The 26,480-nt window shown below is 40.8% G+C and overlaps 1 protein-coding gene across 2 annotated transcripts in view; it reads left to right on the forward strand.

The window, feature by feature from the left end:
* VAPA (VAMP associated protein A) overlaps nt 1–16,179 on the forward strand; it is a 42,429-nt gene extending 26,250 nt beyond the window's left edge. Inside the window, exons 3-7 of one of the 2 annotated variants that reach the window (XM_043539886.1) lie at nt 4,292–4,395; nt 7,945–8,025; nt 9,789–10,028; nt 11,311–11,487; nt 12,852–16,179. In XM_043539886.1, the coding sequence (XP_043395821.1) occupies nt 4,292–4,395; nt 7,945–8,025; nt 9,789–10,028; nt 11,311–11,487; nt 12,852–13,010 (761 nt within the window). In that variant the 3' untranslated portion in view covers nt 13,011–16,179. The remainder of the gene's footprint in view (nt 1–4,291; nt 4,396–7,944; nt 8,026–9,788; nt 10,029–11,310; nt 11,488–12,851) is intronic. The other variant, XM_037892873.2, reaches the window with a different exon arrangement.
* Nucleotides 16,180–26,480: the final 10,301 nt, after the last annotated feature.

Raw genomic sequence — 26,480 nt, forward strand, 5'->3', positions numbered from 1 at the left:
GGACTGGAAAAATCTGGCTAGAAATCTGGCATGCCATGAGAAGGCAGCAAATCACCAGAGAGCATTCCATAGGTGGAAAGAGCTTGAGATGAGACTAAGGTTAAAGGCCACCATAGATGATCAGCATCAAGAGAAGATTGCATCAGAGTCTCTTTACTGGCAAAATATTCTGAAAAGGCTCATTGCCATGGTGAGAATGCTTGCTATCCAAAACCTAGCACTGCGTGGCAGTTCAGATCAGCTGTATGTGCCAAACAATGGAAACTTCCTTAAAATTGTGGAGCTGATGGCTGAGTTTGATGCTGTACTCCAGGAGCATCTAAGAAGAGTCACCACCCAAGAAATGTACACACACCCCTACCTTGGAAAAACAATTCCAAATGAGATCATACAGTTACTGGCAACAAAAGTCAAACAGAAGATTGTGGCAGATCTGAAGTCAGCAAGATGTTACTCTGTTCTTACTGCACACCTGACATCAGCCATACGGAGCAAATGACTTTAATGGTGCCTTTTGTTACAACAACAGAATCTAGTGAAAATGTCCCTGCAGTAGCAACTGTCAGAGAGCATTTTCTAGAATTATTGACTCTGATGATACTGCAGCAGCTGGTATGACTAATGTGCTTCTTAAAAAGCTGGAAGATACGGGAATTGCGATAGCTGACCTAAAAGGGTCAGGGCCACGATAATGGTGCCAACATGAGAGGAAAGAACAGAGGAGTGCAGACACGGATCCGAGAGTTAAACCCTCAAGCTTTTTTTGTCCCATGCAGTTCTCATTCATTGAACTTGGTGGTCAGTGATGCAGCATCAGCTTCTAGTGAGGCTGCTGAATTTTTTAATGTAATTCAAAGCATCTATGTATTTTTCTCTGTGTTAACTCATCAATGGCAAATTTTGAAGCAACATCTGGGAACATCCTCTCTGACACTGAAACCACTGGGTGCCCAACGATGGGAAAGTCGAGTGGAGGCGATAAAGCCTATCAAACACCAGATTGGGAAGATAGATGATGCCATAGTTGCCATTATGGAGGGTAATGCTATGACAGGAACTGTTCGTGGGAGAACAGTGGCAGAGGGAAATGGAATCACCAGAAACATACATAACTTCAAATTTCTGTGTGGCTTAGTGTTGTGGCATGATATACTGTTTGAAATAAATATTGTAAGCAAGAAACTCCAAGGTGTTGACCTTGAAATATCTGGAGCAATGGAACAACTGGACAAAGCAAAGTCATACCTACAGTCTTACCGGTCAGATCAGGGATTTCAAAACGTTCTGAAGAGTGCACAGAAGTTGGCAGAGGAACTTCACGCTGAAGCTATTTTCCCACCCATTCAAGAATACAAGAGTCACCGAAGAAGAAGACCTTTTGATTACGAGGCACGGGATAATCCCATAAGAGACCCCAAACAACAATTCAAAGTTGAATTCTTTAACCAGGTGCTAGATTGTGCAATACAGTCAGTTGAAGAACGTTTCATGCAGCTCAAGGAACACAGGAGTATATTTGGGATGTTGTATGATATTCCAAAACGCCTCACTATACCTGAAGAAGTTAATAAAAACACATCTATGCTCCACAATGACACTATCTTATAGAGCATGAGCTGGCCCAGACTGTGGGCCTTCAGCAGGAAGCAGTTCAAATCTTTGCAACCAAGAAGGCATGGAAAGCACCACTTCGATTATTCCAACAGATAAAAATGCTAGTGTTTACTATGCAGAGAAGAAAAGTTACATTTGCTGTTCAGGCATTTGAAAGTTAAGTGTTACTTAAAATTTTTGAACAAGGCATTTTAAGTTGTTAGTTCTCCTTTACTGGGGTAGGTAGCAGAGCAGTACCATGAGAGGAATAGAAAAGGAAGGAAGGCAGAATTGAGACCTTCCAAAGTTTTGGCCCAAGCGAGGGGGCATGGGGGCGTCATTTGAGCTCCCCGCCTCCGGTGCCAAAATGTTGTGGGCTGGCCCTGTCCACAGTGTAGCAGGGAAGCTGCCAATGGAACAACTAGAGCAGCTATTTTTCTTCCTCCTTGTGGTGTGGCAGGAGCCAGTGGCGGAGCTTCTGAGAAACAGCAACAGGGATGTGGGGAGCAGATGCTCAAAGCACTGTGATTCACGTTGCTAATTATGTTGGTGCTGCTTGAGAAGTGGCTGAAGGAGAATGGGGAGGCTGATTCAAACAGTGCTGTTTAAAAGTTGCCGAGTACAGTTCATGGAGCAAATTTTTAATTTATAGTCAAATACAAATTTTCTTCTTAACAGTTGTCCTTGAAGAGAAGAAGTTGGGCTGCTGTTATGCAAGTGGTAGCTCACAGCCCATAGAGTTTCTTCAGTGATTCCTGTGTCTAGACCAACAATTTATGGTTGAGCTAGAGCATTTCACTGAGACACACCTTGAGTAAAAGACTCCCTAGGTACATCTACTCTGCCCAAAAAAAGACAAAAACCCAAGACCCAGGTCAGGAGTCTGAGAGCCTGGGTCAATTGACTGGGGTCATACTACAGGACTAAAAATAGTTCCAGCCTGAGTGGGAACATCTACCCTGCTATTTTTAGTTCCATAGCGTGAACCCAAGTCAGTTGACTCAGGCTCTGAAACTCACTGCTGTGGTTTTGCAGTTTAGACGTATCCGCTAAGAGTAATGGAGAACTTGTCTTATTTCCAGCAGAACTGTGCTAACTTCACCTTTCAGCCATTTTATCTCATTATGCCGTTGTCCTCTAGTATCAGATATCTTTTCCTTGGGCAGTCAGTTTATAGATTTGCCATCAAGATTCCACTTGACCTTTTCTTTAGTAAATTAGGTTGAGCTCCTTTAGAATCTCATAGTAAGGTGTCTTTTCCAGGCACAAATCATCCTTCTAATTCTCCTCTGAACCTCTCCAATTTTTCAACATCCTTTTTGAAGTGTAAACACCAGTACTGGACATAGTATTCCAGCAGTTGTTTCACCAAATGCCAAACACAGAGGTAATATCACGCTTTACTCCTGCTTGATTCCCCCAGTTAATACAGTCAGGTATTTTAATAGCCCTCTTTGCCACAGAATCACACTGGATGGTTGTGTACAGTTGGTTATATACAATAACCCACAAGTCCTTTACAGAGTTGCTGCTTTCCAGAATCTAGTTCCCTATTCTGTAAGTATGGCTTGTGTTCTTTGTCCCTAGATGTATTGTCTAGGATTTGGCTATATTAAAAGACAGATCTCACACCATGTTGCCAAATGTGTTTAAAGCTTGAAAGAGAGCCTTGCACCAGCTCTGTCAGAAAGTTTTATTTAAATAGGATTAAAAAAACCCCAAATATTTTAAACTGTCTGAACAAAAATTTCTTTACTTCTTGGTTGCTCTAATTTCAGTCGCTTATCATTATTCTAATCCTATTAGGTTCTCAGTCATCCATAGAAAAACAGGGTGGTGAAAACTTTATATTTCTTTATGTAGAAACAAGAAATGTCATCGCCATTTTTTGGGTGATAGGAAGGTGGGAAACAGTCATTCAGACTTTGTGAGCCGAAGATTTCTATTTTAAAAAGTTACCCCCACTTACAAGACATTGGTGACATAGCCAATGCCAGAGAGTGTCTGCATAGTGTGGATCCTCTTTTTACATAATATATTTTTAAATCAGCATTTTGATTCTAGGTATGGAATGTGGTTGAACTTACGGGTAACCAGCATCAAAGGAGAATGGGCCAGTACCTATTTGTCTGCCATTGTACTGTTCTCTCCAGAGAGGAAGAGGCAAGCTGGCCCAGCTAGCACCCATCTTCAGAAAACTCTTTGGAATAGATACTGATTGTAACTACCATCATGTATATTTGGGGTCTGTTGTCTTTACATTCACTTAAATCACAATATGTGTTTCTGACTATACAGACAGCAAATTATGATCCCTTAGTTTAGTTTGTATTGTAGAGGAATTAAAAATGGATTGAAGGAAATTAAACTTTTTTGTTCTTTATCTTAAATATTTTCTGGTACTGGTAGAAATTAAAAAATATTCTGCCTGTTTTTAGTGTTGGATCAAAACAGTTTATGATAAATATGGGCTTTAAGTGTTGTAAATTCTAGGATTTATATAGTTGTAAGACTTGTTTCCAGTTGACAGCTGTTGCTACAGTGTATTCCTCCCCACCCCACTTCCAACACTTCATTTGCGTTGTGGCTTTGTTAATGGCCAGTCAAGTGAGAACTGAATTAAAGCTAAAATCATTTAGTGCAAGCATATTAATCAGTTGAAGAACCATGAATAATCTTATATTTCTTTTTTGTACAGTAATGTTACAGCCTTTTGACTATGACCCAAATGAGAAAAGTAAACACAAGTTTATGGTACAGACAATCTTTGCACCACCAAGTACTTCAGATATGGAGGCAGTGGTAAGTAAACATATTATCATGAATATGCTGCCTGCTTAAAATTCAGTTTCTGCTGTAATAGATAAACATGTTATGTTCAAATATAAGTAATTCTTACTCCGGAACAAAACTCAGACATGTTCTGAAGAACTCTCTGACTACTGTGAATAAATGATCCAAGGTTTTGAATCACAAATGCATAATCATGTCATTAGTGCTTGTTACTTGCTTAATGAGTTTTGTTTGAAAGTTATTTATGGGGGCTTGGTGAATAGCAGGCAAATTGAATGTGAATGACATGCAGATGAATTAGTTTTGGGTATTACAGCATGGGCCTACTGATCCTTGCAGTCAGTTAACAGACAGTAAACAGGGTTAGTGTAAAGGACTTCAAAGAAAGTGTGAGGTGGCAAGTTCTGACATGAGAATGGCATTACTGGATGTAAAAGAAGTTCAGCTGGGACAGTCTAATGGGAATCAAAATAGTCTAGTGGAGAAGATAAAGCCTTCTTCTATAGGAAGACTCTGAAGGCAAAAATATGTACAGACTACAAACTCGCTTTCCATTCTTGGAGAACTAAACACATACCTGAGGTTGAGCTGACATATATGATTGGTGGGATATGTACCCTTTAGTCTTTGAAGTACAGGTATTTTCTGGAAAGCAGTGCCCTTACATGACTCCAGGCACTGTCTTCTAGGAAGAAAAGCCACCATGACAGATCCAGGAAGTGGTGGATGGTCCATATTTCTGGAGATATTTGTTCCATTACTGTTAATTCTGAAGGCTCTTCTAACCTCAAGGCCTCAATGTCTCCTTCAGGAGACAGAGAGAGTCCCCAAGCCCCAGCGATCTGGTAACCATGTGCCTTCAGATTCAGAGGATGAGTCTGAGGCTCTTGCCACTGGTGCTGGTTCCAAGAACTTCCTTGGTCAGCCCTGGTGCACTCCAAGATGATCATCTGGGTAACTCAGAGTACAGAAAAGGGCAAAGGCCAGAAACCAGGTTTTACAAAAAACTAAATTCACTAGGGCTCAGCAGGCTTGTACTGTATCTCCTTTTCATCAGAAACTGAAGAGTTCAGTATGGCCTCTTTTCATCAGAAGTAGTCATAATCCACCAGATTTTGTTAAAGCTTCTGGAGAGTTTAGCCAGAATCTGCCTCAGTGGAGCTTCCTACCTGTTTTTTGTCCCAACACCATGCTCTGTTGGATCCTGGTTGCATGGATTATTGGCATTATCCAGGAAGGATATAAAAATCCACTTCAGAAACATTATTTTAAATTATCACCCTTGAAAATATAGTAACTCTCAATATCCCTCTGCTCTAAAGCTGCAGAAAATTAATCACTTTGGTTGTAAAATGCTGTACAGCCAAGTTTAAATGCCTCTGGGAAAAAAAGAGGGGGAAGGGATTTTATGGAATATGGCTTATTCAAACTGATTCTGTTTATCTGTAATGCTTTCATCTCTTAAGAACATTTCAGAAGCCCTCTTAGTGCAAGGCAAATCACAAACCTCAGATCTGTTTCCACCTCCATGGAATTAATTACATGCACATACCAAGTACTATTGCTCAGTTTGGACTCTAGCAGAAGTCAGTATTTGGAGTAGCCTAGGGGTGCATGGAGTTTTACAGACATTTAATGTTACAGAACTCTGTCACCCTTTAGGAGCTTTTCAAGATACCTGTTTGTCTTCCCTTTAGCTTTTTTTTGACAAATTGATTAAAACTTGCACAGTTTTTAAAAATATATATGTATTTTAAAGAGTACCTCTCTTATCCACATCACCATTAAATTACCATTTTCAAAGTGTTCACTTTGATTATTAAAAATTGTATGTTGTCTTCATTTTTTCTTTAGGCATCCCTTGAGCATAGTTATCTGTAATGGCTATTTTTTGAAGATGAACACCTCAACAGATTCTTCAACCAATTTCATTTCAACAGAATTGAGTAATTTGTAACTGGTTAATATTTTACTGTTTTGAATATTGTTCCCTTGGGAATAATTTGATCTCCAATTCAGAGGGAATTGACTTGGAGTATTGGGCCATTATTCGCCGCAAAGTGGCGCAAGATACGCCCATGCTGGAACCAGCAGCTCAAAAATTGATCACAGGGAATTGCTCTGTGTCCATACACAGCAGCAGGAGACCCAAGGGCAGTTATTTGTTGAGGTGTATATCTTTGTAGTACAATTACAGGTGAGTAATTTTAAAAGTGTTTCAAGGTGGAGGGACATGAAGTAGCCACCAGAAAGCTAGGTTGTTGTCTGAACCGGTTTTCTGTCTGGGCAGGAGTTTATACCAAGCAAATTATAATAACTTTGAAATATTAAATCTGTTTCAAAAAATCAAATGGCCTATGAAAGACACACTGTTTATTTAAAGTGGACATCAAAAAAAATTATCTTACATACTACAATTTTCCTCAACTGATTTATATAAAATTTAAACGGTTAACAGACATTGTTATAGACAGACACTGTTAACAGACATCTGATATGAATATAGATCAGTGCTGAGTAGTGCTTAATATTATTAGTGTCCTGAGATGCCTTTATAAATGTTCTTTATATTCTATTTAACAGGTAAGTCAGTATGTAATACCTCTTTGTGTTCATTAGTGTGTCATAGTAACACTTATATCTCTTTGGGAGTGATTTGACTAAGCTCTGCCCCCTAGTGGACATGTACAATTTTTGAAGATGTTCTGAATCTTAAAGCTTGTAGGGGGCCATCTTTGTTTACAGTTCTTAGGAGGAAGTCTTGAGTGTTTTTTAAACTTTAAAGACTTACTTAGCCATAAAAAGGGTTTTTGGCAGCAGGAGAGGGTTGGGAATAGTTATGGATGCTTTCAAGAATTGCAGCTGACATCTGGAACTCAGTAAGTCTAAGACATATTTTAGGTGGCAGTATTTTAAATGTCAGTTATCTGGAAGTAGGGGATATTCCAGCCTTTCTTATAGTTGGGTATATTTGACAGTGTACTAAAATTAAAAATGTTTATCAGCTGCTATGAAATATTTCTATAGGCCCAAACAGTAATGTATTAAAAGCTGCAAAATGGTAATTAGTTCAGAAAGTTAGGGTAAGGAGAACTAATTTATTCATAGATTCCAAGACCAGAAGGGACCACTGTGACCATCTAGTCTGACCTCCTGTAGTAATAAAATTACTCTGAAAGGTGTTCTTGAAAATATAGAGTCTTGTTAATGAGATAATACTGCCATTATAAAATACAGTACAGACTTTTTCTGTATTTTAGCAAAACATCTTTTAGTTCTTTGCTTTTAAAATCAAGTTATTTCATAATGTTGCATTCTGTTTTTCATCTTTATTTCTAGACCTTAGTTTTTGCACATCTCTATCTTCCATTATTCATTATAATTTGTAGAATAATGGTGAGAATTGTTTAAAAGCTAGAATCTGAAAATTGTAGCTGAAATAAAGGTAATATTCAACTTGAGTATTGAGAAGGTATAAAAGCAAATCACTTAAGAAATACTTGCATTTGGTGTGCATGAACCTTGTACATTAAATAACCTTAAAAATTGTCATTTTAGTGGAAAGAGGCAAAACCGGATGACCTAATGGACTCCAAATTGAGATGTGTGTTTGAAATGCCCAACGAAAATGATAAACTGGTAAGTCAGAAACTAAGTGACGTTATATTAGCCTTTTAAGTTCTTGCAGCAATTTCAGTTTATCTTGGATCTGAGTGTTTTTATAGATGCTATGTAAATAAACATTGTGCTGAATGTCCCAGATACCAAAAGTAAGAAAATTAGCAAACAGGTAACTTTAATTTTAAAAAAATAGTGTTTTAACCCCTAAACACATTGCTAGCTGGCTTTTTGCAGTCTTTCACTATGTGATATGGTTTTACAAAATCTGAACATGCTCTTGAGATAAATGGTTAGCTCTGCAATATTGGAGCCATATTTTTTAAAAGCAGTTGAGCTTACCCCCATACTATTCTCCATTGTGGTTCCTTGTATTTTTACACCTCCGTATAATACAGGCTATGTTGTCTAATGCAGGAGTGTATTTGTCATCTAACTTGAATAGACCTGGAAATAGGGGAAGGAATGGAAATTTAATATTTATTTGACAAGTGTCCCTCTTTTATCCTATAGCATTTATTTCGTATTCCCACATATTCCCCTTTTACTTTAATTAACTTTACCATTCTGGTGATGAACTGAATGACTTAGTATACAATTAGAGAGACAAGGTGGGTGAGGTAATATCTTCTGTTGGACAAACTGAGTTTGACCTGAAGTAGAGGTCGGTGTAGCTCAAAAGCTTGTATTTCACTAGCAGAAGCTGGTCCAATAAAAGAACACCTACCTTGTGTGTCCAATATTCCTGGGACCAACATGGCTACAACAACACCACTGCAAACCTGAATGGAAATTGTTATACCATATTAAGTGAACATACTGGTGTACAGTTGGTGAGCTGTGCTAAATAAGCCTTTGCCTCGGTGGAATAACATTCTGTGGATACAATTAATACAAATTGTGGTGTGACCCTTACAGATGGTACAACATTTAGAACTTGTGAGTTTTCAGAATATTAATAGATAAACATTGCATTAATTTTCAGCCCTGATTTTGATGCTTTAACATTCTTGGCTGTTTCAACAGATTGGATAAAACAAATGAGACTTTTCAGTATTATGTGTAAGACTTTTTTCATACACTAAAACTTAATTTTAATATTGGAATATTAATGAAAGTATTGATGTACATTTAAAAATTAACTTTAATCAGTCATTTCAGACCTGTAATTTTGAATTCAGTTTTCCTCAAAAAGAAGGTGCTGTGCTTGGGCTTAGTATAGATACTCTTGGGCCCTGTGCCCATCTTTCAGGTTAGTGGTAAGGAAGGGAACTACAGGTTAGAGAAATGCAACCTTTTACCCGTCTGTACCAAAATCCACTCAAATTGTGTGGCACATGGTCATTTCAAGCTCTTTAAATTGAAGAGGCCCTGTCCTGTTTGCGCTATCGGACATTCAAAATAACATTAATTTGGTGTCAGTTCCTCAGAAATTACAAGGGAGAAGGACTTTGAAGAGTAGAACTCCCAGGCCTGTGAATTGTCAAATCTGATTTGGGAACTGTCTCTGCATTCATAAGCCTAGGCAGGGGTTTTGCAGACAACAGCCTCATTCACTTCAGAGCCCTAAGAGCCATGCATCTTGTCCACGGAGGGAGGCAAAAGTTCATTGGAAAAAATAGTATGTGGTCATATAATTAAAGTCTGTATTATAATGGATACGCACAAATTAAAGTTGCAATTAATTGTATAAAACTAACAGCAGGAGCAAACTTTTTGTACTTTCTGTAACTTGGTACCTTTATATTACTGCTTGTACATAATGTTTATGTTTTTCTGAGTAGCAGCGTGGGGTTGCAGAACCTAATCCTTTAGCCGTTGGTTTAGTCACTCCCTTAAATCTTGCAATGAGAAATCTGCCGAGTGCTGAGGGTATGGCTCACCTGCCACCTCAGGATTTACCTACACCAAGATACAAGTATTTCACTCCAGTGAGCAGCAACTTTCTTCAGACACCTATCAGTTATAGTCAGAAGATTGACATGAAGGAATCAGTCAGTGAGGTCAGACAGCAGAAGAAGCAGGTTTGTTCCAAGGAGCTAAAAGCTATAGGGTTCTAGTGGAGTTTGTTTATTGCTGGTTTGCGAGCTAACTAGAATTACTTTAAAACACACTAAGTGCCATATCATGCTCTCCTCACACAAGTAATTCTGTTGAATCCAATGGATACAACCTATGGAAGACAGCAGGATTTGGCCCTTAGGCTCTTTATAACCATACAGTAGAATATATTGTAAAATGTAAGCAGGTGTAATGAGATAACTAGTAGCAGTTTGAGTTGTTACTAATGAAGTTCAGTTAATTATAAAGAACTTTGTTTTTTCTGCATATTGAAATCAAGATATCTTCTGTTTTTACATAATTGCCATATTAAGTTTAAATAGTTATTTATAATCTTTGATTTGGTATTTAACTTTCAGACTGCTTACTTGCTATTTGAAGAGGTGCAATATAGAGTGGTGACTTAAGTAAAAGTAACTGCATAGTTAATCAGGAAAAAATACAGTAGTGTTAACATAATTTACTATGATATTAATTACTATTATCTCCAGTGGTGTTTACATTTAACTGTATAGTTAATCCAGGTCACCACTGTATGGATTAGGATTTTTAATGTCCACTGGAGATTGTTTAATGTCTAGAGCAGGGATGTGGGAATCTAGACTCCTGGATTCTGTTTCCAGCTTTGTCACAGTCTTGTTGTGTGACCTTGGGCAATCACTTAACCTCTTCGCTTCTCTTCAACCGTATTCAAAATGAGGGGAATCCTTCCTCTCAGAGATGCTGTGAGATTTAATCAATATTTGTAAAGTGCTTTGAGCTTCTTGCATGAGAAGCACTCAAAGTGCAAAATATTTTTATTTCTTTATCATACCTCAGTCTTTAACCGAACTTCTGTGTCCTGAATTTCATCTTTCTAATTTTAGACTTTTTTTTTATTGTTTCCTATTACTTAATTTTTTTTCTTTTCCTTTGATATAAAAATGGAAGTTCACATCTTATGTTGTTGTTTTGATGCCTGTTGGGACAGTGTTAACTCAAGAAGTATAAGGATTGGCTTTTTTCTCAGTGGCACTAGCGCTAAATGCAAACAATGCTATGTTCTTGTGCCTTTTAATGTTCTTACTAATGAGAATTGAAAACTTGAAAGCACAAGCCTTGCTGTGTTTTGGATGACCTCAGATATGAACTTCATTTGAAATACGTTGTAGCAGTAATTTAATTTTTTCAATTTTTATATTAAGCTGTAAATATTTCTTTGGATCTAGAAAATTAAAATTCTCAGGTTTTTCTTAATATTTGCAGAATGATGTAGAAGCAAGCAAATCTGCCCCAGTCCTGAATACATCTAAACAGGATGGACCAATGCCAAAACCACATAGTGTCTCTCTTAATGATACTGAAACAAGGAAACTAGTGGAAGAGTGCAAAAGACTTCAGGCTGATGTGATGAAACTGTCAGATGAAAATCGGCACCTGAGAGTAAGTTCTGTTCTAATGAGTTTCATATTAAAATTAGTTTCTCTTAAACAGGTGATTAAAAGACATAGATTTGTATAGATGTATACAGATAAAACTTAACTTTTGAAGTTTTATCTGCATAAAACTTAAAAAGGGGAAATACTTTGGGGAATACTACTTAGAATGAACAAAGTCTGTTCTGGAAGGTAGGTACAATTATCTGCCTAACAAGGATCATCTGCTATATAATTTTCTTGTTCTCCTAAGAAATAGGGATTGATCACACATAGCTATTTCTTCAGTAGCACTGTTAGCTAACCTATCACTTCTCTCCTCATCTAAAAACTCCACTTCTGTGTCAATTTCAGAAGTAACTGAGCTTACTTTTAAACCTGTTTATAAATTATCTAGGAATTATTATTCCATGATGCAAGAATGTGTGCAGCACAAGTTAATGTTAAATGTAAATGCTCATCAGTTGTTTATGGTCAGTATCTTTTTCTTTCCACTGATGAGAATTTGAAACTATGGCAGTTATTTATTTTTATATATATATATATATTAAGATGTAGTGGAATAAGAAGTACCATTTTCTGAGGTGGCACTCAAACATCCTGAGTGTCTCTATAGTTTCTACTGCATTACAGCTTTTCATAAAAACTCACTATTTTCTGTGTTCACAATATTTTGGGTCTATTCATTAGATACTCAAGCGCATATAGCTGAGAACCAGTGCAACAGCATTGCAGATCACAGAATTTTAGCTTACAGAATCACTTGATTGTTCACTTACTAGTTGTGTTCAATGTGGTGTTGCTTTCTGCTGGCTTTGTGTAGTCGTATTACTTCCATAATTATAACTTATCAGTACACAATTATATGTTGTCATTGTAGCTGTTGGGTATATGACAGTTCCTATATTGTCAATAATATTTTAATATATAAAGAAATCTGAAATAAAGCTAACTCCTAAACAGTAGTTGTGATATCCAAGCACACAGGGAAACCACAAAATATAAATATTAGCTATTGGGGTGTTTCCTTTACTAAAAATTTTTGTATAAATTAAAGATGGATTTTTCAGTGTGCAAGGTAAGAGTTCTATTACTTTTACTAATAGTTATACACAAAAACAGGGTGGAATACATGTGGATTAGGTATTGGAAAAGAGAATTTGTAACTTGATAAATGTACACTTATTTGGAATCTTGCAGTATCTTGGTTCTTTTCAATTTAAAAAGTAATAGTACAGCTCATCTTCTAAAATAATTTTGTATGACCTTGTTTAAATACTTACCAAAGAGATTCAGTCTCCTGGTTAAATTTTCACCATTAAGACTACTATGATTGCATATTCATGAATTTCTTCCATGTGTCCTTTTCAGGAGGAAGGCTTGAGGCTCAGAAAGGTAACACACTCCGATAAATCTGGATCACCCACAGCCTTGGCCCTCAGAGAGAATGGCTCCAATCCTCTTCCTTCACTTCTTGTTGTAATTGCAGCCATTTTCATTGGATTCTTTCTAGGGAAATTCATCTTGTAGAGGGGGAGAGAGAGAGAGAGAAGCATGCAGAGTGCGGCTTCCTTTTTTTTTCCTTGGCCAGAAAAAGATTTGTTTACCTACCACTTCATTGGTAGTATGGCCCAAGTGACCATTTTTGTGTACAGCGTCATACAGGCTTTGCCTTTAATGATCTCGCACGGTTAGAAAACACAATTTAAAAAAAAGACAAACTGTTCGGCTACTGGACAAAATTGTACATTAAATCATCAATAGCAGGTGTCAGTTGCACATTCAGTCCTTTATGAAAATTCATAAATAAAGAATTGTTCTTTCTTTCTGTGGTTTTAATAAGAGTTTAAAAATTGTTCAGAGTCTTGTAAATGTTATTTTAATAATCCTTTAAAATTTTATCTGTTGCTGTTACCTCTTGGAAAAATGATTTATTAGATTGCTAATCCCACTTGTTCAGGAATATGACAAGAGGTTTTCTGGGGGGAAATGGTGCCTCTTACTGTGTAAATTTTCTCCTTTACCTTACTTTGCTAATATCATGGCAGAATTTCTTTCTTATCCCTTGTGAGGCAGTTATTGGCAGTTTTTCATCCTTACAATCCTGTCCCATGATATTTAACATTAAAACAGAAATAAAATTAACAGATTTTCTGCTGGGTAGCCTGTTTGTGTGTCATACTTTTAGAGGGATTCCTAACAAATTCATTGTTCATGGTAATTTGCTACTTGTAACAAATGGATATTTTTCAATTTACTTTCAATCTTTGGCTAAGACTGTTGTATTTGAAGCTCGAAAAAAACATTAAGGGTTCCCATTCTATTTATGAAGTTCTGAATGGTTTTTTGGCTGCTTTCAGCTATAGAAAAGATAATTATCTAACTTATTTTGAGACATGGAGATAATGTGGGTATCCAGCAGGTATAAATATTGGGAGACAAATGTTTCCAGTATCTGGTATTTAAATATTTATACTTGGATTGTGTGGGTGTATAACAGTCAACCTTCTGTTGCATCTTTGGGTTTGCTGAGTGTCTTCCAGGGGCTGATTCTCCTTTGGTTTCATAAAGGGTACATCATTCAAGTTTACTAATCTATCAGTTCTCTTTGTAACTCCATTTTAACTGATTTTCTTAAATAAATTTTTTTCTATTCAAATGCCCCTAATGAATTTCCATGATGCAGAGGAGTTGATTTGTGAGCAAGCCTCAATTATTTAACTTCCCAGAAAAACAAACAACAAAAACTTTCATGCTACTCTTGGTAAATCTGCCTGTTGTTAACCATGTATATCTAAGTTTTAGAGAATGCATTTTTTGGGTCTGAAATGCTTCCCTGCACTTAATCTTATGTCTTGCCTCATTTCTGATATACAGGTCATAAAACCAAGTAGGTGGTAGTATTGGAAAAAAATATATCCATACTTCTGACTAAGCATAATCCAACACAGGGAATTACTTGTAAACTGACAAATTCTGGAAGGGATATACTCCTGTAAGAAAAATTGTGTATGTACTTGGACAGCTTGACTTGATGTGGTGCAGCTAAGTGTGTTAGACCTTGGTGTATACACACATTGTGTAGCTGAGAAAAATGTTCTAGGGAAACATTCATTATCTTGGTTGCCTTTGATTTCTAGTGCTTTTTTAATGAAAAATATAATTACATCATGTTCTGTCATTGCTATCTGTGGTAAACTTTTATAAAAAACATCTTGCATATGTACAAGAAAGACAACAAAGAAAATACAAATAGTGCTTATCTTTTCACTTAAAAGCATGCAAGTACAGATGTTTCCATTTGTATGTTCCAGTATCTGCATTCAAGTCTCCTCTCACCTTAATGACTGGAAAAATATTCTAAAGTCTTGATTATTTTGATTCCATTGGTTCAGAAACCAATACAATTCTCCAACTTATGCTCTGTCGAAATGGTGATACATCCGACTGTATAAGCCTGTTCCTTAAAGGAAAGCTGATAACATGTAAAGTAACCAAAAAGGTATAGTGTGCAGGATGTAGTTTGCTTCGGACAAAGCAGTCATAAACGAGTGTATGCAAAGATTTGTAATAATGGCCAGCATTTTCAGGGCTACAGAGCAGAGAGAGTCATTTCTCAGTGCAGCCCATTTATGTTGGATGTCTGGCGTCAGTACTTTAGAATGGAAAAGGGCACCTATATTGAGATAAAAATGATTATAAAATCAGCCAATTAATATGAATTTTTTAAAATACAAAGCAGGTGGAAATTGTGATGGTTGAAGTAATATGTGCAGACTAAAAGTGCAAACAGGCATCGTAACAATATACGTAACATGAGGTGCTCCTGATATAAGGAGACTCTTTTTTGGTTTCCAGTAATCCTTCATAGCTGTATATAAAATGTAATGCTAAAACTATTTTGCTCTCAGGAGTGACTTTGGATGAGATCAACTGTATTCAGTGAATTATGTAATATGGATTAAATTGTTTGTCTGTTCCTGAAATGGTTAGAACTTCTTACTTTGTGTGCCTGCTTACTTGTGTATGTCAGCATGGGGAAATATAATCCCCACTGCTAATAGAGTACGGTTAAATGATAAAGGCCATAAAGTCATGTATGAAGTTAAATGTACAATTTTCCCAACTTCTTTTTTTGTTTAATAGAGAACACAGATTGCATTTTTGCTTGCCCACTCGGGCAAGATGTTAACAAAAACCTCTTGATCCCAAATACGTAGTACAGTATGTTAAATTTTTTATGGATATAGCACTTTAAAAAATGTATAACACTTAAGAAATTCAGCTAAATAGAAAATATTTCATTGTCTTTTAATGCATTTCTGTAGTAATTTAGATCCCAAATTTAAGCTACTTCAGAATTACGCTAGTAAATTAGCCTCCCACTTTATCGAGCACATTTTAAAAAATACTCTGCAATTTGCACCAATGTGCAATCTTTTTGTGCATTCCTACTGCTTCTCTAAAAGTAGTGGACAAGCACTGTCCGTCAGAGCCTTGCATGTTCCTGCTATGATTGAAGCAGATGTGCATACAGGAAATAAACCAACAAAACATTAGCTTGAGCTCTGTTAGCGTCTCTCAGGGGGCAAAAGGCCTTTGCCAAATGGGAAAGGATAACATCAGTAAGCAAAACTTCTTATAAAGGTTTTAAGGATATTACAAAGCATAAAGTGTTAATAAACTATTAAAAATGTGACAGTGTCTTTTTTTGTTTTGAGACTCACTGATTCGAGTTGATACAGTAGATCTGTGTTTCCATGCCAAATAGGTGTACCTAGTTTGCTGTACAGCTTACCATACTGCCTTGTTTGTTATAGTTAGTGATAAATAATTTAAGCTTAAAGTTAGCAGTAAACTGTTAGTGATCATTTTTCACATGTTGGATAGCCAGATACAGTAAGCAAACTAAAAATATTCTGAGTGTTGTAGTAAAAGTATAATATAACATACCTTCTTTTGTATTTATATTGGAGCCCTCTGGGCTTATCAGTTTCCTTTTATACTCATCCAACAGCCTTCTGACCGATGGAGTGTACTGCTTTAGTAAGTAGCAAAGTCCCCCTGTTGCACTTTCTAGGAGTCTAAATTGCTTCATAAATCCAGACTGCATCTGATTTACTCCAGAATATACCACCTCTCACTGTGAGATATTATCCTATTATTTCACAGAAAAGATCATCTGCAGCCAGGCTAAAACCCCATATAGACAACCAAGACCAACAAGCAGAATCCATGAACAGAAACACAAAACACTCTTTTCAAGAATTCAATCAATTCCCACAAGTAGAAATAATGGAGTATCGATGGCAGTTGGCATATAATCTTTTGTAATTGACCCCTGCCTTTCCTGGATATTAAAAAATAGAACCTCCATTTTCTAAGCAAGCAGATCAAAAAGATAGCAAATAATCTCCACATGTCAGCTGTCAGTCTCTAAGATCCTTCAGAGTAGCAGCCATGTTAGTCTGCATCTGCAAAAAGAAAAGGGTATTTTCCACTGCATGCATCCGATAAAGTGAGCTGTAGCTCATGAAAGCTTATGCTCAAATAAATTTGTTAGTCTCTAAGGTGCCACAAGTCCTCCTTTTCTTTTTAAGATCCTTCAGTTACACTTCAGGCTCGGGCATGGTACTGAGACAGCACTAGTTACTTTGGATGACCTATCTATAGACAAAGGAATTAACATCCATACTTAACCTGCTGGACCTTTGTGGCATTTGGTACCATAGATCACCAAATATAAGTGTCCTGTCTTCAAGAAGCTGTATGGTTGAATGGAAACATCCTGAAATTGCTCGAGTCCCTCCTTTCAAATGGAATCTAGTGAATCATTGTGAACTACTGGTCCTCCATCTCCAAAGTGCTTGCCTATTGAGTCCCACAAAGCAGTTCTCTCCTCATCTTATTCAACATCTGTGTGAAGGCACTGGGAGAGCTGGTGAGACAACAGGCTGATATGTCGATAGTACACAGGTGACATCCTGCTCTACACCACTTTTCAGTTAAACATAAACAGCACCATTTCTCAGCTTTTTAAATGCTTTGCTGAATTCTTATCACCTGGATGAAAAGCAGCTGGCTAAAGGTGAATCCATGCAAGACTGAGGTGCTGCCAATGGTATTTCTCTCATAATATCGTCCATGACCAAGGGCATTTGCCCTTATATTGGAAGACCTGTGGTCCACAGTGCTACTGGATGTCTAAATAGCCACTTCCATCTATGGCAAAAGATTTTATCTCATTCTGTCTGAGACAGACCTAGCCATTGTGTTCTGCATTCATGTCCTCCTGGCTTATCTGTTGCAATTCATATCTAGGAAGGAAGCCACGTGCTCTCATAGCTACAACTACGCCTAGTACAAAACACAGCAGCCCATTTAGCAAGGACACTGAACAAATCACTCCATACTTTGCTTTGTGAACTGGTTCCCATTGAACAGAGGGCAAGGTCTGTCCCAGTGTTCATATCTCTTCATGGGGTTGGTCCCAGGTTCTTGAGAGAAACCACCTCTCCCTCTTTGACTGACTTGCCATGACAGCTATGTTCTCCTAGTATAGGTATAATTAAGCTATTGACCAATACAGAAAGGCTGAGTGCAGGTGACCAAACTTCCACAGTTCTGGAGTCCTGAAAGAAATAAGTATGACATGAAAGTATGACCATGAAATTAACCACACAAGTAAATGCAAAACTTTTTTTTTTTATTTTTTTCCTTCAAATGAGTTCTTTGCACATACACACAACCAACTAATGTAACCACACTATAATCAAGCTATTTCTTACATGAGGTGAGGAAATAAAATGTTCTATTTTTAAATACTTGAAAGTTGTTCATGTTTTGAGGTCTATATAAGAAGTACATAGGTAGAGGCAGTGGATGGGTTGTCTTTGTAAACATGTCTCAAGTGTAGATTTCGTCAGAAAAGTGACTATGTGAAAATGACATCTTGCACAAGGAACAGTTCTTAGTCTATTGATTCTTATGTGGTACCTTTGGCAACACAGGGCTTGTCTATGCTGCCCTGTGGTTCGGACTATGGGGCTGTGAATGGCAGTACACACCAAAGTGCTGAGCTTTTAACTCCCGTGTGGAAACTGCAGGCATCAACTAAAGGGTTCATAGTTCACGTTAACTTAGTCCTCTTCAAACAGGACTACATTAATGAAAACTAGGAACCTTTTAATTTGTGTGTGCAACATCCACACGGAAGCATTACACCCCAGCATTGTAGTCCATACGGCTATTCATGCTCCTATAGTCTGAATTTCAGGGTAGCGTTACACATAGCCTATTTTTCTTCTGTACAGCTAAATGTGAACTGGATTCTGTTGCTTAGCGTGCATTAACAGAATTTTGTTACAATCAGCTATCCTTGTTGCAAACCTACTGAAAACAGTTGATTTGCACATGTAAGTACTACTTTTCCCCTCAGTAGTATAGGTCTTTTTTTGTTTTAGCTGATGGTCATGCACGAGAAAGAACCACTCTTGGATCTTCGATTCTAGGCTGTATTTGCAGAAAATGACAAATTAAGAAAAAAAAAAGTTATTTCCATTCTTAGCACATTAATTTGGAAATCAGTTTGGGAGCCACCAAAGCTATGTTTAGTCACTTTTTCAGAATAGAATGGCACTTGTGGTTAATGGTCATTGCTGAATGAGAGGCACTTCCATGGTAATTAGGAAATGAGACCACTTGCTGTATGACAGGATGCATCCCTGCACTGGTCATAAATTTCAGGTTTTGAGTCTGAGTGAGGTGCACGAGTTCTGAAGTAATACGGTTCTCACAAATCATACTTTCAGCACTATACTCATTTTCTCTTGTTTGCCTCAGACACTGAATTACTTCTACATACAGATTTTTGCAGTGATTGCTACATACTCTTAGACTAATAACAGCAGTACCACCTCTTGTGATTTTTTTTTGAAAGTTTTGAGTTTTAAGAAAAACAAATCTTCAGATACAAGTCATTTGAGTGTGACAATTTCCGTTTGCATTTTAAAAAAGTTTCTAGCCTTCATAGTTGCCAAGAAAAACATGTATGTTACCCCCAAAGGCTCAAAAAATAGAGGGCAAATAACCATCCCTCCACATGTTTTGACATACAAATTGAGTGGTTTTTTTTGTAAATCATGAATTTTTAGGGCCTGACTCCAGATTTTTGAAATCTGGGGGTTGGTAATGCTGTATTAGTGCAATTAAATGCTCGCTAATGAATTACAGAACAGAGGCCTGGGCAATTGTCAAAGTGAGTTCTGTTCTCCTTCCCCCACCCTCTCCCTGTTGTTACCATGTTTTCTGAACATTTTCACACCAGCACCAGCTCCACTGATGTTAGCAAGGGTGAGCATTCTTACCACGAAAACGTCTATGTATAAATTAGGCAGCAAGGTCGTTCAAACATGTGAATGGGATACTGTCAACCTGATTAGCTCCTCTCCCATATCTCCTTTTCCTGGCATCATAACTTTAAATGGGGATCAGTGCTTCCAATGTATTTTTAAAATATCTCCAAACTATAGCCAGTGTCATCTATGTATGTGAAACATGTTCAGGCTGATTGCTGCTGCTGATCTCCAAGCCCAGTCTGCTTTCTGGGTAGATAACATCTAGCTCTCATATAGTGCATCTCAGTGGTAGATCTCAAAAGTGCTTTACAAATACGTTCAGTGTAATTATCCCCGTTTTACAGATGGGGAAACTGAGACACCTAGGTGAAGTGGTTTGCCTAAAATTACCCAGCAGGCCAGGGGCAAAGCCAGAAATGAATCCAGGTCTCCTGAGTGCTCAGTCCACTGTGCCACATGGCCTCCTCTTCAGACCTCTTTGGGTTCCTGGAGACACTGCTCTATTGGGTCTCCAAGATGCTGCTGTATGTAATTGGGGAAACCTATCTGGTGGGCGCCATGCGAACCTTCTTGAAGAGGAGTGGGCTGATACCTTCTTGTTCCTGAAGTCATGAGGTGAGTGGGTGGAATGGGGATTTGAGGAAGTTTGGGGCTGGTGAGTTGCTTTTATTGTAGAGTGGCTCATCACATCAGTAGATAGGCATACTGTACAGTGGTGATACCACCAAAAGTAGTTGCTAAAGGTCCCAGTACCCTGGTGATGGTGGTAGTATTAGGGCATAATGCTGATCTGGTGTGGGAGAAAGCTTTTGGTGGTGCTGATGGTGTTTTGCATCTGTCTGCTCTACAAAGTAAGGACAGGAAAGATAAGTAGGTTCTGTTCAAAGTCATGTGGGCAAACAGCATAGCTACTGTACTAGTAGTATCGGGAAGTGGGGAATATTTTTTCAATTGTCATTTTTGTAGTTCAAGTAAAGTTAATATAAAATAAAGCTGTATGCATTACAGACGTATTTTCTGAAGACATGAGGGCAGTCCTGCATCAAGCACTTCCTGTAAGGTCTGGAAGAGATTGAATATATAGATTTCCAGGGCAGTTCATGACAATGACTGAAAGGATGTTGAATTCTGCAGTTAAAGTACTTGAGGAACATAAGGCTCTTAGGAAGGTTAATACAACTCATTTTTTAATTTGTAATAAATGGGCAACTTTAAAAATTCATAAACCCATTGCTTTTATCAATGGTTCCCAAGTGGTGGTGGGAGCTGGAAGTGGCTGGCATTTCAACTGGTTTAACATATATCAGAGGAAGAATCTGTTACCACATTGAGTACAATAAGATAGGGGGTGTGCTAGGGCTCAGAGTCTGGGGAGCACTGGCTGGAATAATTCCTTTACAGTACCTTAATGCACTGTATTTACTAGGGAGTTTAGGGAGCCAAAGTGTGAGACTAATGGTAGTCTCCTTTTTAAAAAAACAAAACCTGTCATCAAACATCAAAACTCAGCCAAACATCAAAATATGCCCAACACGTAACCTGAAATACCTACTAGAAGGTGACTGGGCTAATGAAGAGAAAGGGAGCCTTCGCCGGGAGTAGCAGATCAGACAATAGCACGTTTTGCTGAGGATGAACAAAACTAATGTGTAGGTGAGCAGATTGTCATTATTTAAAATCAAGGCATCCGTCACATGGCCCAGGGAGGGGGTAGGAGGCGGAGGTGACGCCTAACCTGAGATTTCAGAGGAGGTTTGGAAAGCTGGGGGGAGGGCAAGGCAGACGATTGATAGGAATAGAAATGTGGGGTTAGGGGTTTGGGAAGGACTGTGTGGGCAGGTTGCAGTAAGGGAGGCTGGGTAAGTGACACCATGGAAGAAACCTGTTCAGATTGGCTGCTGCTTCATCTAGTAGATGCAGATGTGAATTCCAATTAGGTGTGTGCGTGCCCAGACAGAGACTTTTGCCTAGCAGTACATGTAGAGGGGTGGCACTCATAGTTGGGGCCCCTCCCCTGGCTATATGAGGTGGCACCACCCAGAACCCCCTCAGTTCCTTCTCAGCGCCTGTGGCTGGAGTTGGAGCTCTGTGCGGTTGTCTCACAACCTTGCATTTTGTTTTAGCCTAATTTATTGGATTTAGTTTACAGTGAGTATTCCCCAGTGATGCCCTCACTGGAGTTGAAACACTCTCCTTTGTGTGGAGGGTCAATCCCCAACAGCAACCTTAACACACGGTCCTTGCTTTGTCTCAGCGAGGCCCACCTTAAAGAGCTCTATTTTATTTGTGAACCGTTTAAGAAGCGCACTCAGGTGGCACAGGATCTTTACCTCAAGCAGCACCTGCTTGAACAGGCAATATAGCCTGATTTGGGCTGAAGATCACCCTCTGGCTGGGAGGGCACTGCTGTCTCTCATGCTGAGGCAGGTGCCTCGCTGAAGAGATGGAGGAACTGTTCTCCCTCAGCACCGAGGAAGAGGTATCACCGGATCGATCGTGACCACTCCAGGTAATAGGGCGACTTGTCTGCCTCATCCAGGACCAGCATATGGGAAGGCGTGAGCACTTCTGAATACTGAATGGGAAGGGCAGAAACTCCGTACCATTGACTCCAGTACTGGCCTCCAGACATGAGTCTGGTACCGCCAAGGGAGATGCTGGTACTGACTGCATCTGTGTCATTGCCATACCAGGCAGCCACAGACCTCCTCTGCCTTTTGGTCCCGATCTCAGGCTTGGTCCAGGACTTTTCTAGGGCTCTGCCACCTATGGCCCCTTCACTGGAGTGAGCCACTGGATCTCCATGTCTCTCAGCACTGCATCTAGCTCCCTTGCCATGGTGGGGATGGAGCTGGTACCAGAATTGGTGCACGGGGACCTCTGCACTGGGGGACCCTCTTCAGCCCCACCACATTTGATGCCGCAAGTGTTTTGATTGTGGCTCTCACACCTTTTACATCAGTGCATTTGGGTGCTCCAGTATGGCAGTTTCCACTGGGACCAATTCTGCCTGTGGCACTGGCATGCTCAGTACCGATAGTACCGCCTTCATTGGGGGTGCCAATTCCTGCCTCATTCTAGGTGATGGATGAATTGGGCCACTTATTGGCTTCCTTGGACATTGCTCTTCCCATGTCACCAAGAACCCGGGGCTCTCATTCAGAGTTGTAATAGTCATCCTCCCACGCTACATCACCTGATGAACTCTGGAGGCTGCCAATGGACCAGTATGGCTCTCAGGGTTGGTGTGTGCCCCGTAGCCAGGATGGAGGACCCTGGCCTGGCCTCATGTGGGCCACCAACGACCAGCCCCTATCAATGGCCTTGGAGTCAGTGGGACACTCCTCGTTTGCAGAGATCTTACTCTTCATTCCGCTTGATGCCGAAGTCCCCCGCCAGATTGGTGGTTGTTTTGGCTCAACCATGAGCCCAGGCATAGATGGTTTTCCTCTCTGGGGAGCCAGTGGAGTCCTCCCTTCCGGGTATGACTTTCTGGGAGCAAGAGCTGGTTTTGGCTCATCTGAGAACTTTGTCCTCATTGCTGAACAATGCTTTGCGGCCTGGTTTGTTCTCCCCTTCTATTCTGGAAGACTTTAGGACATACCAGGACCTTTTACGCCACATAAGTTGCATAGCTGGGCATCCAGGTGTTGTTCCTCCAAGACAAAATGCACAAACTGGTGGACATTTATAGTCCATTGTCCCAAGAAGAGCAGCCCTCCTGATCAGTGATACGCTCCTTGAGCTGGTGAGTGCCCTGTGGCTTTGGTATCTCCAGTGGCAAAACAATTGGAAAAGTGCTACTTTGTTCCTATGCAGGGATTTGATGGGTTCTATTCCCACCTGGCCCTGAATTCCCTGGTTGTAACAGTGGTAAATGACAGGGCCTGACAGGGTAGATTCAAGTACCCCAGGGGATGGAGATTCCAAGTGGTTGGATTGTCTGGGCAGGAGGATCTATACCTCATCATCTTTACAGATGAGGATTGCAAATCAACAGGCTTTGCTGGCCAAGTAAGATTTCCTCAATTGGTCAGCCCTGGCTAAATTTGAGGACCAATTGCCCAAGGCCTCAAGTGAGGCATTCCGGGTGTTCGTTGCAGAAGGCTTCTTGGTGACCAAAACGTCCCTGCAGTCCATCCTTGGCGGACACCTTGGCTAGGATTATGGCCTCTGCAGTAACTACGAGGAGGTCTTCCTAGTTGCAAAACTCTGGTATCTCTCTGGATATCCAGAAGGCCATCCAAGACTTGCCCTTGGATGGCTGAGTCTTTCTGTCAGACAAGACTGATGACATTTTGCACTCTTTCAAGGATTCCGGTGCTATCCACGCAAAGACGCTGCTATGGGGCACAACAGCAGCAACAATATGACCTACAGCATTCCTTTGTGCAACCTTCCCCCCGCCCCCCCCCGCCACAATGGGACTGGCTTAGAAAGAGGGATAAATCCCATAAGAGGAAGTAGTTGGGCTTGGGCTTCGGGCAGTCCACGCACCCTCCCTTGGCGCAGGCCAAGTGCCCATTTTGACTCCTTTGATGTGAGTACTAGTCCAGTCATTATTCCATCCCCCTGTCCTTTTGGGGACAGGCTGGCTGGCTTTTACAATACATGGGACACTATTACCTCCCACAGCTGATTCCTAGACACTGTCAGATTGGCCTACACAATCCAGTTCTTCTTTGAGTGCTTGTTCTCATCAGTTCCAACCGGGTGTGCTCACGCTGCGTGGACGGTTGTGGGAAACTTTCCCCCTTAGCAGCTCCTGTTGGGTCAGCTGGGGAGTCCCCTGGAGTGGCGCCTTCATGGCGCTCAATCTGTGACACTGCTGACCCAACCCCCCTTCAGTTCCTTCTGAACTGTCCATGGTGGCTGTTGGAACTGAGTCTCGCTTGCCTCACAAGTGCTCCCTTAGCTTAGTTATCTAGTTCTCTCTTTGTTTCTTGTACAATAGTTGTTGTTAGTATAGTTAGCATCGAGGTTGGTGAGCGGGATCGTCCCTATCCCGTCGCCCCTCCTTGGGCTCCAGGGGATGCTGAGAGCCCAAGGCTTTAAGTCGTGCAGTGTATGCCACAAGCCCATGCCAAATAGCCACCCCCACAACTGTTGCCTGAGGTGTCTGGGGGAGGCACATCAGTCCAAGCGCTGCAAGATATGTAGGGTTTTGAAGCCCAGGACTAAAAAGGAGCGTGACTTCCATTTAAAACAGCTGCTCATGGAGGCCGCACTCTGTCCAGCAGCACCTAACTGCCAAGGCCCGGGTCCGAGCGCTTCAGTGCGGAGCGCTCCTGCATTGGGCCACAAATCAGTGCCGAGGAAGGACTCTAGCATGAGAGACCTTCAGCACCGGCAATCCCCGACACCACAACAAGGAGCAGCGGCCCAGCACCGCTCTACTTCTCCGGTGCCCCACAAGTGCAAAAAGGCTGATGGAGGGCACTCTCCTCAGAGCGCTGCGGGACTGCCAGGGGATGCTTCACTACACCAGAGGGAGGAGCTGGCTCCTAGGCAGCAAGTGTCCGTGCTGTCAATTCCGGCGCCCCAGAGGGCACCATCGAGTCTGGCTCACACTGACTGTCCGGCAGGGTAGTGCCAGGTGGAGGTGTTGGAGCCACCCTCCACCCCGGACACATTTGAGATGATAGCAGCTCAGCCCTCAGCCATTAGAGACAAGCCTCCGGCACTGTTGAGACTGGTACCGTCCAGAGGCAAGTCTGCCATGATGCGGCGCTCCCAGTTGCTGGATCGGCACCGCACCTGGCACTGCTTCAGGTCCCCATCACCGCACCACTATTCCCCGGCACCGGCTTCAGTGGAAACGCGCATGGCACTGGGGGCATGGTGATCTATCTCCCCGGCACTGAGGGTCAACACCATTCCATGACGCCATCACAGGACCAGCACCGGCATGTGGCACCAGAGTACAGGAGCCGTTCACCAGCGCCGGACCTATGGCACTGGTCTCTGTCACGAGACAGCCGGCACCTATTCTCGGTGAGGTCGTCATGGCACTGGCCCCTACCTCCACTACACGGCACCGAGCACCGGCACAGGGGTCTTCAGCACCACCGTGGTCATCACCCTCAGGATCCTCAGAGTCTGATGCAGACTCATACTATTCGAGGCACAGTTGGCATAAGTCCTGGTAGGGCTGAAGGGATGTGAAGGTGGCCTGGCAGCCACAGTGGCCATCTCCTGCACAATGGCCCTTTTGGAACCCCGAGCTTACTATCTGGCCCAGTGTACCCCTTCTAGGGCTTCTAGGTCTGTGACCTCGGGACGCCACCTTTCCCAGTCACCTAAAGATAGATCTGCCCCTTGGGGAGCAGAAGTTGCTCTCTCCAGATCGCCCCCCCAGACTACAGAGGTGTTGACAGAACCAGCCTGGGACCTACCGATCGCCCAGGAGACATCCGCCCTGCTGAGCCAGTAGAAGAGCCTAGCTCAGCACAGGAGCAACCCAGGCACGTAAAGGGCCATGAGGACCCTGTACCTCCACTTGCCACATAATCAACCTTGCCCAATGAGGTGGTGGCAGGAGCATCAGTTTCAGGACCCCCGGCCATTGACCACAGGACGTACCAAGACCTGCTCCACAGCATTGCCCGCAACATGGGCCTGCAGGCAGAGGAAGTGACTGAAA

Source organism: Chelonia mydas, chromosome 2, assembly GCF_015237465.2.
Source record: "Chelonia mydas isolate rCheMyd1 chromosome 2, rCheMyd1.pri.v2, whole genome shotgun sequence".
Taxonomy (NCBI): domain Eukaryota; kingdom Metazoa; phylum Chordata; order Testudines; family Cheloniidae; genus Chelonia; species Chelonia mydas.